General features: G+C 37.9%; 4 protein-coding genes across 8 annotated transcripts; 1 reads left to right on the top strand and 3 right to left on the bottom strand.

Annotated features, from left to right (window-relative positions):
* Positions 1 to 986: 986 nt before the first annotated feature.
* Positions 987 to 1861, bottom strand: LOC113317191 (non-specific lipid-transfer protein-like). The gene is made up of 2 exons (XM_026565323.1): positions 1376 to 1861; positions 987 to 1208 (listed from the first exon to the last, which is right to left on the bottom strand). Exons 1-2 carry the CDS (start codon positions 1735 to 1737, stop codon positions 1199 to 1201), a joined length of 372 nt encoding a protein of 123 aa, XP_026421108.1. The 5' UTR covers positions 1738 to 1861; the 3' UTR covers positions 987 to 1198.
* A 502-nt stretch (positions 1862 to 2363) lies between these two features.
* On the bottom strand, positions 2364 to 5457 carry LOC113317189. Of its 5 annotated transcripts, none has more exons than XM_026565319.1 (4): positions 5314 to 5457; positions 2948 to 4584; positions 2531 to 2618; positions 2364 to 2461 (listed from the first exon to the last, which is right to left on the bottom strand). In XM_026565319.1, exons 2-3 carry the CDS (start codon positions 4235 to 4237, stop codon positions 2535 to 2537), a joined length of 1374 nt encoding a protein of 457 aa, XP_026421104.1. In that variant the 5' UTR covers positions 4238 to 4584; positions 5314 to 5457; the 3' UTR covers positions 2364 to 2461; positions 2531 to 2534. The 5 variants fall into 5 exon arrangements, with proteins under 5 accessions (XP_026421104.1, XP_026421106.1, XP_026421105.1 ...); XM_026565321.1 differs by having other exon boundaries at positions 2369 to 2461; positions 2553 to 2618; XM_026565320.1 differs by lacking the exon at positions 2364 to 2461 and adding an exon at positions 4747 to 4827 and having other exon boundaries at positions 2490 to 2618.
* An 891-nt stretch (positions 5458 to 6348) lies between these two features.
* On the top strand, positions 6349 to 7265 carry LOC113315632 (RPM1-interacting protein 4-like). The gene is made up of 3 exons (XM_026563897.1): positions 6349 to 6354; positions 6468 to 6944; positions 7029 to 7265. The coding sequence occupies exons 1-3, from the start codon at positions 6349 to 6351 to the stop codon at positions 7263 to 7265; spliced, it is 720 nt and encodes a 239-aa protein (XP_026419682.1).
* A 427-nt stretch (positions 7266 to 7692) lies between these two features.
* On the bottom strand, positions 7693 to 8814 carry LOC113315631 (F-box/kelch-repeat protein At1g57790-like). The gene has a single exon (XM_026563896.1). It carries the CDS (start codon positions 8812 to 8814, stop codon positions 7693 to 7695), a length of 1122 nt encoding a protein of 373 aa, XP_026419681.1.
* Between the last annotated feature and the right edge of the window lie 3984 nt (positions 8815 to 12798).

Here is a 12798-nt window from a genome sequence, read left to right as displayed (position 1 = left end):
GGGACGTATATTTGGAGTTCGCATATATTTCAAGATATTGTTAATATCTTGGATATATCTTAATTTTACTATTTTAGTTATTAGGATAATTAGCTTCTTTATTATATTTATCTTGTTTTTACGAGAATAATATATTATGTTAGGATAGTTAGGAATGTTCTAGATTTCTAGGTTTTATGTTTGAGGGCTATAAATAGCCTATTTCATCATCTTTGTAAACCAGCTTGCTAGCTCGTCTACTAAAACTATTGTTTTGGTTTACACCATTGATTATCGTTTCAACTCTTGGATTAGGAGTTAAATGAAATGGTCCCCATGTCACTTGTCAGCAAAAGAAGTATAGTGAAATGGTCCACATAACACTTGTCATCAAAAAACGTTAAGAGAAAAGTGGTCCCAGAAAACTAAATTAACATTTGACTTTCCCAATTAGGAAACCGGCCTATTTTTTTGAAACATTTATTTTAGGAAACCAGTCTATTAAAAAGGAACGGAGGGAGTATTTAGGAAAATATAATGATTACATTGAATAATTCTGATCTTATAATCTTCAATTATCTTCTAATATCTTCTCTGCACGGACACCTTGGTGATCTTCTCTGCACGGTCATTTGGGCTTCATACATATGTGTAATATTCTAATACTCATCTGTCACCATTTTTCCTCAATAGTCTACTGATTGATGAATTGTTTGTTCCCAATAATTCATTGTTTCCTTTACAATTCTTCTTCTTCTGTTTATCCATTTTTGGTCAGGTAATGTTAGCATGGAAGCTTTGTAGGCCTCATGATCTACCTATTTAGTTGAGGTTCTTCAAGGAGTCGGATTTAGGAATAGATTTTGCTTTCAATTTTTATTTTATACTGTTTGGAAACCAAATTTGTCCCTTCAAGCAATGAAGCTCTATTTTGCGGACCTAAATATCTGCTGTAAACTGCAATGATGATAGACCACCCAACTAAATTAGTTGGCAATTGCGCAAAATTGCTGATCAAGATAGTAAAAGATCTTTATATTAATGCTTGCAAAGTTTCACACACTACATATGCGTATCCGCACTAACAACACAACACAATAAAAATGGCTTGGCTCTGCATCCATGATGTAAGTCTACCACTAGTCACAGCGGCATCACAAACTCCACCAGTCTTATTCTAAGCATATAACTCGAGCTCTCCTGCAAATTCCGCTTACGTTCACTGGACTCTGCAAGTTACACAACCAAGAATAGATATAAAAATAGAAGGTTAGCTTATGTAGTTATTAGAAAGTAAAATAGCTCAGGTAAGTTAAAACTTTCCTTAGAAGGTACACTATGTATTCTTAAACAGAATCAATGTGACTATGAAGAAAGAAAGAGTTAGAGAATTTACTTAGAGCAATCAACATTAGGACTAATGGGGATGTTAAGTTTAAGCTTGCACAGAACAGGGAGTTGTTTCGCCTTATCTTCTTGAACTCCAAAAGAAGGTCCAGTCTGTTTCAAACATGCGCATAAACTCTGACGATCAGCAGTAGTAGTAGCAAATTGGTTCAGTTTCCGTGCACCATCACAGCATTCTTTCGTTGGAGAAGAATTAGTACCAGACCCCATCAAATATGAACCGCATGGAACAAGATCAGATACTGCATCTCCACATGACACTGCTCCATTAACAACTTGACTGTTAATCATCAAAACCATGAACAACATCATCGAAAAGCTTACTGAAGATTGTACCTTCTTGCTCCCCATTGTTTCAGCACTATTATAATTGAAATGAGAAGTTTGGTTTGCTAGTAATGAAAATTTTGAGTGCAGAAGAATGCTTCATATGTGTTCAATTTATAGGGTCTAAAAGGATTGGAACTATAGGGGGGTCATTTAATGTTTTCAACTTCCACCATCAGCTCTCTTAATTTCTAGAATTACTGAGGAAGTCAGATGAATATGTTGGTGCACTATCATTTTCATTCTGTCATAAGTGTTGCATTGGTTGGGTGTACAATCAACCGGATATCGGATCCGGTTTCAGTTTTGAGCTGGAAGAGTTGCTAAGGGCCCTTTGGTCCTGCTGGAGAGTTTCTCTGCCATTAACTTGTGTCTGACTAAAGTTTAACTTCTCACACAAGAGGCACCTATCAAACAAATCCATGCCTCCAGTAACCCGAGATATGACCCGTCTACCTTCTCTGCATATAGTCTAAAGTTTGATATAATTTCTTTGTCATATGTTTTGAAGATTTCCATGAAAGGAAAGGAAAATTAGGAGTACCTAAGCACTGTAGGGTAAGGATAGGTCCCAAGGATAGTTGTCCTTTAATACAGTTTAGTGGACAGGTAGAAGTTACTACATAGTATATTCTCACTTTTATGGAGGTGTGGAGTCCAGCAGCATTTAATCCCAGGTCCATTTATTAAATTTAGACTTCTAGATTCCAGGGACGGACCCAAGAATTAGAGTTGGGTGGGGCTAAACCTATGCAAAAAAAAAAAATGTTCAACGAGATAATCTAAAATTTCTACAAAAGAAATTCTGAATTCGTACCTTTTTATTGATGCAAACATACCATACATAACTTGTCCAACAACCAAATCATAATCATTTCCTGAGCTTTATAGCAACACTTGCAAGGCTGCAACATAAACCACCAAAAACTTTGAAAATTCCAAGCGGTTAGCTCCATAAAATTAATAAAAACCATTAATAATCAAGAAGTCATACAGACACACACTTCGTACGAAAAGTTATATCTCATTAAGATTGCATAAGTCATTTAGTACAAAAGATTGACTACTTTATAACAAAAAGTTGTTATACATAAGATTTTACAAGTGGGTAAATACAGGTATAACATTTGAACCATAAGTAAGAAGATTTTGGCCCAGCGAAATATATTATATATATAACTATCTATAACAAAAGATGTGAAACCTATATATACTGAGTGTACGAGAATTGAACCTTTCGTGGTTTCAATGAAGCAAAGTCATCTATGATATCATCACATTTCACTTTTTCCGCAATTTCTCTTTCAGTGTGGACTACCATACAATCTCCAAGAAACTCATTACCCATCTTGTTACGAGGTACCGTTTTCACAATATTCATACATGAAAATACCCTTTCTGCACTAGCTGTTGAAACGGGAAGAGTCAAGACAAGGTGAATTAATCTATATATCAAATTGTAGGCATTTGACTTACCTGTTTCAACCAACCGCTGACATAAATCAGCCACCGTAGTCATGTTTCCAAAATCTGGATTGTCAACAACGTCTATTTTGTAATGCTGTAGTTGGCTTCTTAAAACACATACCTCTTGTTCCGTGAAATCTTCAGGGCAAAACCTTTCTGCAAGACTGCAAAGGGAATCAATGTCAAAAGATTTATAATTTTCATCCGGACTGAAAGCTGAACAAAGCATAAGTAGCTCCATTGATTCCTCTGTGAATTGATTGCTTAGCTCCGCTAGGTGAAAATCTATGACAGCGTTAAATATATCAACACGGTAGTGATGCTCAATAGTGATATGGTCTTTCTGCTGACAAGAACGACTCGTTCCCATCATATATCGATCTGAAAATTCTGGAAGGACAATGTCATGTTCATCACAAAAACGTTTAACACTTCCAAAAAAAGTAACCCAATTTGTGTCTCTCAATTCTTGAAGAAGCACTTTTGTGGACTTGACAAGATTCATGGCATTAACAATATCTTGTGTTTTCTGTTGTAGAGCTTGACATAGCACTTCGGTTATCTCCATGACACTTTTTACCAAGTGTAAGATAAAAACAAACTCAAAAGATCTGATTGCAAGATAAGCACCCTTAGCTATCCCCCTTATCTTAATGGTCTTTCCGTCTTTCATAACATTTTGAAGAACTATGCAAGCTGGATTATACATACGAATCAAACTGAACGCAGAACCAAAATGTGAGCTCCAACGAGTATCTGCTGGCCGTTTCAAAGTATGAGTTTGATTGGCTCCAGAACCAGTCTCAAGTTCACCATCAGCTAATTTTGTGGCGATCTCTAATACTGCTGCAGATTTCAACTGACTGTGACGCTTGGGAGAAGCCCCGACAAGCTTGACAATAACCTTTAACTTCTCAAAAAACAGATAGACATCTTGCTCATCTGTAGCTGCTTCTACTAATGCTAGTTGTAACCTGTGAGCAAAGCAATGGACATAATAAGCATATGGACAATCTTTAAGAAACAATGCCTGCAACCCATTCCATGCTCCTCTCATACTTCAGATAAGCTCGGCGCACCTCGTCTTGTTGATTCACTGGATATTCCCAAATTTGACGTCGCAGTCCTGGGTCACGCTCATAAGAGACGTCGCTGGATTCTGTACCGACATTTTCTTGGACTGCAACTTCCTTGGATAAGCTGGAAATAGTTGGTTGAGCATATGTCCTGTTTTTTTTGTTGCTGAGAAGTACTAGGTTGATTATGCGGTGATGTAGTAACGTCAACATTGTTAGTAGAAGGAAACGCAAATCTTGATTTGTCACCCACTGTCGCCTTGAAGAATGATTGTATTGTTTTTCCTTTCTTAGCTGGCGGACAGAGATGGTCGAGTGACATTATAACCTGAGTAGAATCAACAAAATTTAATCTGGTTACCAACCAAAACCTAGTATACAATTTGATTTCACTATAACAATTGGAGTGAATACGAAAACAGCTCATAAGAAATAATTAATATGAGTTGGCTTTTTATAGAAAAGATAGAATTTACAGAAGCACCATTACCACCAAGTCACCAACGAAGTACTTCTAATCCTTCATTTATTGGAATTTCTAACAGGCAGTGAGGCACCAGTATCAAAACCCCTATTTTCCATTCATAAATCATTGAACAACATAACAAGCATAACATGAGCAGATTACTGCATCAAAATCTAAAGTAAAATTATCAAAAAATAAACAAAAGGAGATAAAATTACACAAACTAAATCATTCAATTGCAACCTACATGGTGGTCAAAGTGAATACCAAACTCCACATTTTTCAAAGTGATTAAAAAACGTTCACCACTTGGTACTTAAAAATTTGCAAAGTAGCAAACAATGAAATCAAGTCCTTTTCACTGAATAGTGAATAATCATCTAATTTGCAAGATATTTATACCAACATCTCATTCTCAAGATGGATCGACTCATCAATAGAAGATAACCAATGAAACCCTATTTAGTTCTAGACTTGTAGAATCCAAAAACAGAATCAAAACGTATGAATCACCAAAATAAATAAAATCCCTAATATTTGAAACACTTTTAAATAAAACCTAAAATTACAAGTAAAAATTAATCATGATACCTTTAGCCTTGACCAGATCAAAACGATGGTTTCATCAATTGAATCACCACAACATTTAGTAGAAATTGATGAAAATCAGGTCAAATTAAGGGTTTTGAGTAGATATTTTTGGAACTCTCCAGGAAAGAAGAAAAGGAACTGAGAGTTGTTCACTTCTCAATAATTCATCGACTAAAATAAAAGGGAAAGGAAAAGAATAGAGTAGGGGGCTAATAATAAAAATATCAATTATCATGGGGCTAATAATAAAATCACAACTAATACCTATAGGGAAATAAAAAATACAGCTGTGAGGGGGCGGGCTAAAGCCCCACTTAGCCCCCTCACAGGCCCGTCCCTGCTAGATTCGATTCCCAAATTTGGGTAGAAATCCTAAATATGAGAAACCAACAGTGCCGTATCTACTGCTGTTGTGCACACCATGAGCTGGAAATCAAAACAGTACTTCTTTTTTCGTATAGTGCTCCTATTGTTGTATGTTGTAATAGTCAGTTTCAAGACAAAAACGGTGTGAGCAGCTCGACATTGAGCATCAGCATGCTCATGGCTTATAAATTTTTTCCACCCACTTGCATAGGGACCGGGTGCACACCTCTGCTATTGCAGGCCAGATTCCCTCATCTGCTCTATCTTGAGCTGCCGTCCTATGTTGGCTAACTCACCTTTGTATTGGTCATCCCCGTTGCGAAATATAATTTTTATTTACAGGTAAGATCATAGGCATGTGACAAGGGCCGCGAAAAACGTTTTGCAAACAACTGGTCCAGGGAAATTGACAAAGACTATATATATAAAGATCCAAAAGTTCGAAGAGAGATGACAAATGACAACATTTAGGCGTCTAAAATGTAGAGTAGAGAGATATCTTAAAGCATTGAATCCATCGAATGATTGTCTACATCTCCTTTGGGATCTCAGACAAATCAATATTCAAGACGTCTGAAAAGGAAAATGTCAGTCCAAGAAAAAGAAAAATCTGAGTTTTGCTTTCCTCCCACGAACCCCAAAAGAGTTATTACAGAACCCAGCTGATAAATGGGTGTAAGTATTCTCATTCCTGTTTCCCTGTCTTTTATTTATTAGTGAAAACATTTCAGACTAGTACATAGATTGTTCTTACACATGATAATACTTGCTCTTCTTGGTTTATCCAGCAAGGATCCCATGTCCCGAAGTTCGGTGATTGGGACAGCGACAACATTCCTTACACTGCATATTTTGAAACTGCACGCATTGAGAAAGGCTCGGTAGTGAAGAAAATAAATCCAAATGATCCAGAAGAGAATCCATATGCATTCTTCGGAACAATGGGCCATGAAAACGATACATATTATAATGCAAAGCCATTAGCACGAAACAGCTCAGGAAGAAAGGCGGTTGATGTAGAGAAATCCTATGAGGAATATCCAGAGAGAGAAGGACAACAAGTTCCCTCAAAGAGTCGAGACCAAAAGAGCATTCGCTCTGAATCCAACAACGAGAAAAGCAATTCTGACTTTTCACTTTTGCAGCAAAAGCATCGGTCCTCAAGGTCCATTGAAAAGAGAAGTCAGGGAGAATTTAGTGGGATCCCTCCGATGTCACCACCACCTAATCAATTAAGAAGTGGGATGGGTATACCAAATGACACTGTAAGTTGCTTCTTAATTCTTTGTTTGCAATCAGCTAGTCTGCATGTGTATAATAATTGACTTGTGTAAATTTATATGGGCTAGCGACATCATAAAGCAGCATCAGTGCCAAAGTTTGGTGCTTGGGATGAAACAGACCCTAAATCAGGCGATGGGTTTACAATCATCTTTAACAAAGTAAAAGAAGAGAAGCAGATTTTGGCAAACAACTTTCCGCCTATTCGTCCACCGCCAACAAATTACTCCAAAGAAAGTTCATCAAAGGCACCAAGGGTACAGTTCTTGTATACTTCACTTCCTCTATTGGTTAAGTTGATTTGATTTTGTAAGTCAAGATAGATAATCTGATTTACTGGTTATGCAGAGATGCTGCTGTCTATTATAGGGAGAGGTGATCGACCAGGCTTTTTGCTGTAAGTGCCTCCATGGAAACGGTTATTACAGGCGACTTTTTTTTTTGTTTTGATCAAAATTATTAGAGGCGACTTGGCTCTTCCTTCGCTTTTTCAAATTTGGCCTATTTTCACTTTCTTGCATTTTGCTTCTTATAATTCAACTAGAATGTAAGATGATAATAGAGTAAACAAAGAAAAGCATTCCATTTATTAAAATAAAATTATAGCCACAATTAGCTCTAATTTAACAATGAAGGAAATAATGGTATTATAACAGCAGTCTGACAAAATAAATAAAATAAAATCAAGGTTTTGCTAAAAGTTAAAGATGATATTGCCCACTTAAATACTATCTAATTAAGCCAACCAAGGTGGTCTTGATCAGTAGGACTACTCTCTTGTGACCAGTTAGGTTCAATCCAAGTAGAGTTGCACATCTCCTTTGTGTCATAGAAATTCGTAGCCGCATCTATATTTTTCTGTTGTGCTCGAATAGAGTAATGGTACTTACCTGTGTCGAGAGAACAGAATAATAAGCCTTTTCCATCTTTGTGTAATCTGGGGAAGTATACTTTGTTCTCCATTTGACTATTGGGAGGAGCAATTGCTGAGCAACTAGAGGTATTGCTGATGAACAACATATGTTTTCCCAAACTTTCAACTTTAACCCAGACCTTGTTGGTCCAATCCAATCCAAATACTCCAACCGTTTCCCCGATCGGCCCTATATTCACTAGTAAAAGATCCCCGTCACATTCTACCAAGTAACTTGGAAATGCATCGTCAAACCGCTTTAACTGATCAGTATAAATTGTCCAATCCAGTCCATTGTTGTTGTTTTTGTCATTTACAACACAACATCCTAAAGTCCCAGAATAATCTAAGCAGAAGAATCTTGTGCGGAAGAAAACCGGATTGTTGAAAGATGGCACAAAAGAACCATCCAAGTTCTCGCGGACTAGATACCTCCAATGACGGCTTCCCCTTTTAATTGCGTAGATTGAGATTTCGTTACCGTCGATACGTTCGAGTGCAAACACTACACAGTCTGGACAAGTAGGTGAAGACGAGAATGACATACCACTCAAGAATAACGCGCGGCCAACATCAGGAAAATCGGGAAGCCGGATCACCATTTTTGTGAAGGGATTGTAGAAGAATGGAGTTTTATTGTCTTTGGAAATTAGTAAGAGCCAACCATACTTGGAAAAGCGGATTGAAGCACCCGGCAGCAATTCAGAACTAAGATCCTTCTTCATTGAGTACTTTTCATTATGCATTGCATCCACAAAATTGAAGACGGTGTTGTTAATGTTATCATCATCAAACGACTTAAAAACCGACAAAGGTGATTCTATCTGTTCCAATTCCCTAATGTTATTTTTTTGTTCCTGATGTGCAGCCTCATTGTTGGAGTCATCTAGGCAAGATTTACTTAGTTTCTCTGCAAGCACTGTACTATCCGCAGGAATCATTATCCAATTCCCCGAAGACCATGGCGTTGGTAGCTCTGGAAACGGAAAGACAATCGTAATACCATCATCTTCTACTTCAAAAATGTAGAGGGACTTATCCTCAGGTAATGTGTAAAACAAGCAACCCTTTTAAGACCCATATCTGTGGCGGAGCAATATGACGACGTTGTATCTGTGCCAATGAAGAGTACATCATCACCTAATCTTCTCACCTCCACCCAAGCCATTAAAGATAAATCCAGCCTCAAGACTTGAACTGCTGAGGCGGGTGCATGAGGTGCATAGATACTTCTTTCACTGAAGTAAATATGAACTTGGAAGCTATGATCAAAAGATTCCAGATAAACAAATACAGATGAAATCGTGGATCCTGCGGCATGTGGGAAAACTGGGTAGTGCGGTACTTGGAATCCCCTTACAGTGACGATTTGATCTGTATCATGGATATGTCCTAGTTGTTGTTGTTTTAGTTCAATCTCTTGGTGCCAATCTGAGTAACAGAAAACGTACAACTTACCTTTCAAGTAATGAAGAGAATGAACAATAAGGCCTTCATCATGTGCATCCAAGCACTTGCGTTGCCATTGTTCGGCTCCAGGGTGACTGAATACAAGCAAGTTTTTAGAAGTAGCCTCATCAACCAGGAGGAAAAAAACTGTAAATTCTCTACGATCGTTACTTTGCGGCAATGTCAGAACACAATCATAGATCTCATAATCCGTAAGTAAGTTAGGTAATTGAATAGACTCCATTGAGAGAGGATTCCACAAAAAACAGTCACTGGTTTGATCATCTGTCTTATCGAGAATAACTAACCATCCCTGATGACAAGGCTTTTGCCAATACATCTTTCCACTTCCACCTAGTTCCGGTATAGATTTTGTGCTTATTTTTTCGTTGGGTTCGCGTGGATTATAGAAAGCCTGGTGTTTCATATGTTCTCCATGTTGAAAAACAAGCCAGGGTGCGGCTTTTGGAGGTGGTGGGAGAGGACGTTTACTTCTCTCTTCTAATAATGATCGTTGGCCCTCTGATGCTGATGATGCTAAATTTCCCTCCATTGAAGAACAATAACGACGCAATTTTCTTCTGAGAGAAAATTTATCAATGCAACTTTTAAGATATATATATAACAAAACTAGTGACAAAACTCCTAGGTGACCAACTTAAAGGAACAAAAAAACCACCCATATTAATTTTAACAAATTAAATCAGTTTCATTAAATAGTGACACAAAAACCCCAGCTCAAATAATAATTAGCAAATTTAGTTTTTTTTTACTTTGAAAAAACCCAGACGTACCCTTCTTCATCTTTGTCTTCTCTTCTTTCTTTTTTCTTCTTTCTTTCTCTCCTTCTCCCCACCACCAGCAGCGATACCAGATCTCACCAGCAGAAACTTTATGCTTCCCCAACCACACTAAAACCTTCGTATCTCACCACCACCACCACCTTCGTCCGCCTCCTTCAATTCCATCACCACCTTCGTTCCCTTAACCCTTAATTGTTGAAATTAGGGTTGGGATTTTAACTTCAGTTGAAGAACAGAGATGGGTTGGTGACGAATTGATGATTGAGATCGATTTTTCAAGGAAGGGATGATGGAGTGGTGATGTTTGTAACAAGGTCTAGGAATTAGATCTAGGAATTGATTCCATGGTGGAAATGAACCACCGATGACGATCTGCTCGTGTTGGGAGAAACGGTGGATTTAGAATGGTAATTTGAAGTTTTGAAGTATTAAAAAATCTTATCATTTCACTAATTTTCAATTGAATTGGATACGAGATTTCGTTTTGTTTGACATTTCGTTGGTTTTTGTTCTTGAGAATTTGATTTTGATTGTTACTGTAAGGATTTATTGACTTGGTAAAAATCTTATCTCCTTCTACTTTTGATTGTTACTGTAAGGATTTATTGACTTGGTAAATTTAATTCCATTTACATGTTTGATGATGAATTAGATTTATTCTTGAAAATGTTATACCAAATAGTAGTGAGATTAACTTGTCGGGTGCAAGATTTCGTCCCTTGTTTGCTCTGTGTTGGTGGAAACGGGATATGAATATCACAGTTAGTCTTATGTTACTTGTTGGTGGATTGATTTTTCTAATAGTAGATGAATTTTGAACTGAAGTTTGTCTAAATGCTTTAGTCTAAAATGTTGAGATCAATGAAGTGTGCATTACTGTCTCTTAGTGAGGTCCATTTTATGGTCTAACTTTTTAATTGAAGTCAATGCCAGTTAAAGAACTGGTTAAGGAAAGTGTACAAGTTGTTTGGTTGTGCAATTATTGAAAACTTAAGTTGTGTTTCCACAGTTAACTTAGCAGTTGACATTATGTGGTTTGTTAATGTTGAGCTGGCATGCATACATTTCAAAGTCATATTTTGCAGTTCAATCTGATATTTATCATCTATGGTTAGAGTGGTTAGACTAGGTGCCCCTGTTGAACTTGAAAAGTTGTATAAGTACCACAGTGTGGCCCTCTTTTGACTACTGCACCGACACTTGTGTGCAGCGTAAGTGAAGGAGGAATCTCCCTAAAACATGCTCTTTTTAATTTCCGAGTACCTACTTGAGATGATTTGAGCAAATGGAAAGAGAAAAGTAACTATTCTGTTCTTGTTGGCCAATATTCTTATATCTTATTACTGATATGTTGGAACTGCTTGTGTTTGATTCAGGGTGTCAGGTACTCAGTCAGACCCATCAAATTGATGCTAGAAAGGAGAGAAAGATGGAGACATTAAGGACTGCTCTTGGGATGAATAAAGTTGATGAAACTTCTTTACTACAGGAAGAAGGGAAACAGGAAACTGTTCTGGAAACAGTGGAATCTGATTCTGAAATTAGGTGAAGGAGAGGGTCCAAAAGAAGGTTTAATAGAGAAAAATGATGGCTATAATTGAAATGGGAAGCAATTGCAGGTGGTGAATTGGATTGTGGAGCTGAGTAGAGTCAGCTAGGAGATGTTGCTGCCGCTGCTTTCAGATTGGCAGTGTGCAAGTGTAGCTGCTGGTATTGTTGATATGGTTATTGCAGTGATGGGTTTGATATGGTTATTGCAGTGACAGGGTCTTGTGACGAGTTTCATTTGATGCTGCTAGTAAGCTCCGGTTGCAGCTGAAGTTAATATTATAGAGAAGGTGGTACTGGTGTTGGCTTTGAGTTGGTTCTCTATGAAGAATGGTTTGAGTTGATGCTTGAGAATGGTTTTTAAGTACAGTTGCAGGTTGAGAGTGTAGAGAAGAACTGAGATGCCTATGTTGGTGGTGATTATGAACTGCAGCTGGTGATAATCAGAATCCATGGAGGAACTGGTGTTGCTCTGCTTGAATTAATATGGATATTGCAGGTCCAGTTGAAGATCAAACTAAGCCTGAGATGGAGCATTTGTGGTGTTCAGGTATGATCTTGAACTGAAATGGAAGGCAGTAATGCAGTGGGTATGTGATTTGAAGTGAATCTGTAGTTGCAGGTGCAATGAAGTGCCTCAATACAATGAGGAATTGCCTGTAAACCTAGATGGAAAGATATACCAGGTGAAGCTGAGTAATGGGTCTTGAGACATAACTGGTGGTATTGCTGTTGAAGCGCAGAAACCAATTATGGTTTCATCGGATTTATGATGAAACCAAAGTCGGTTTCATCGTATTTCAACAATGTATTTCTATCCATGAACATGTATAATACCTCTTAAAATTTTCTTGCAGGTGAATTCTCACGAAACCAAGATGAAACCAAAATCGGTTTCATCTAATTTTTTGGGTGGTGGTGGTGGTGAGTGGTTGTGGTGCTGGTGGCGGTGCGGCGGGTGTTGGCAGTGGTGCTGACTGGTAGTGGTGGTGATGCAATTGCTCAGTATCGGTGGTGGTGGCGGCGGTAGTCGGTGGTCAGAGGTGGCGACGGCGGCGGTTGTCGGCGGCGGTGGTCGGCGGTGGAGGTGGTGGTGGTCGGCGGTGATGGCGGAGGTGGTAGTTG

Source organism: Papaver somniferum, chromosome 10, assembly GCF_003573695.1.
Source record: "Papaver somniferum cultivar HN1 chromosome 10, ASM357369v1, whole genome shotgun sequence".
Classification (NCBI taxonomy): domain Eukaryota; kingdom Viridiplantae; phylum Streptophyta; class Magnoliopsida; order Ranunculales; family Papaveraceae; genus Papaver; species Papaver somniferum.
This window is presented reverse-complemented; position numbering and strand designations above follow the sequence as displayed.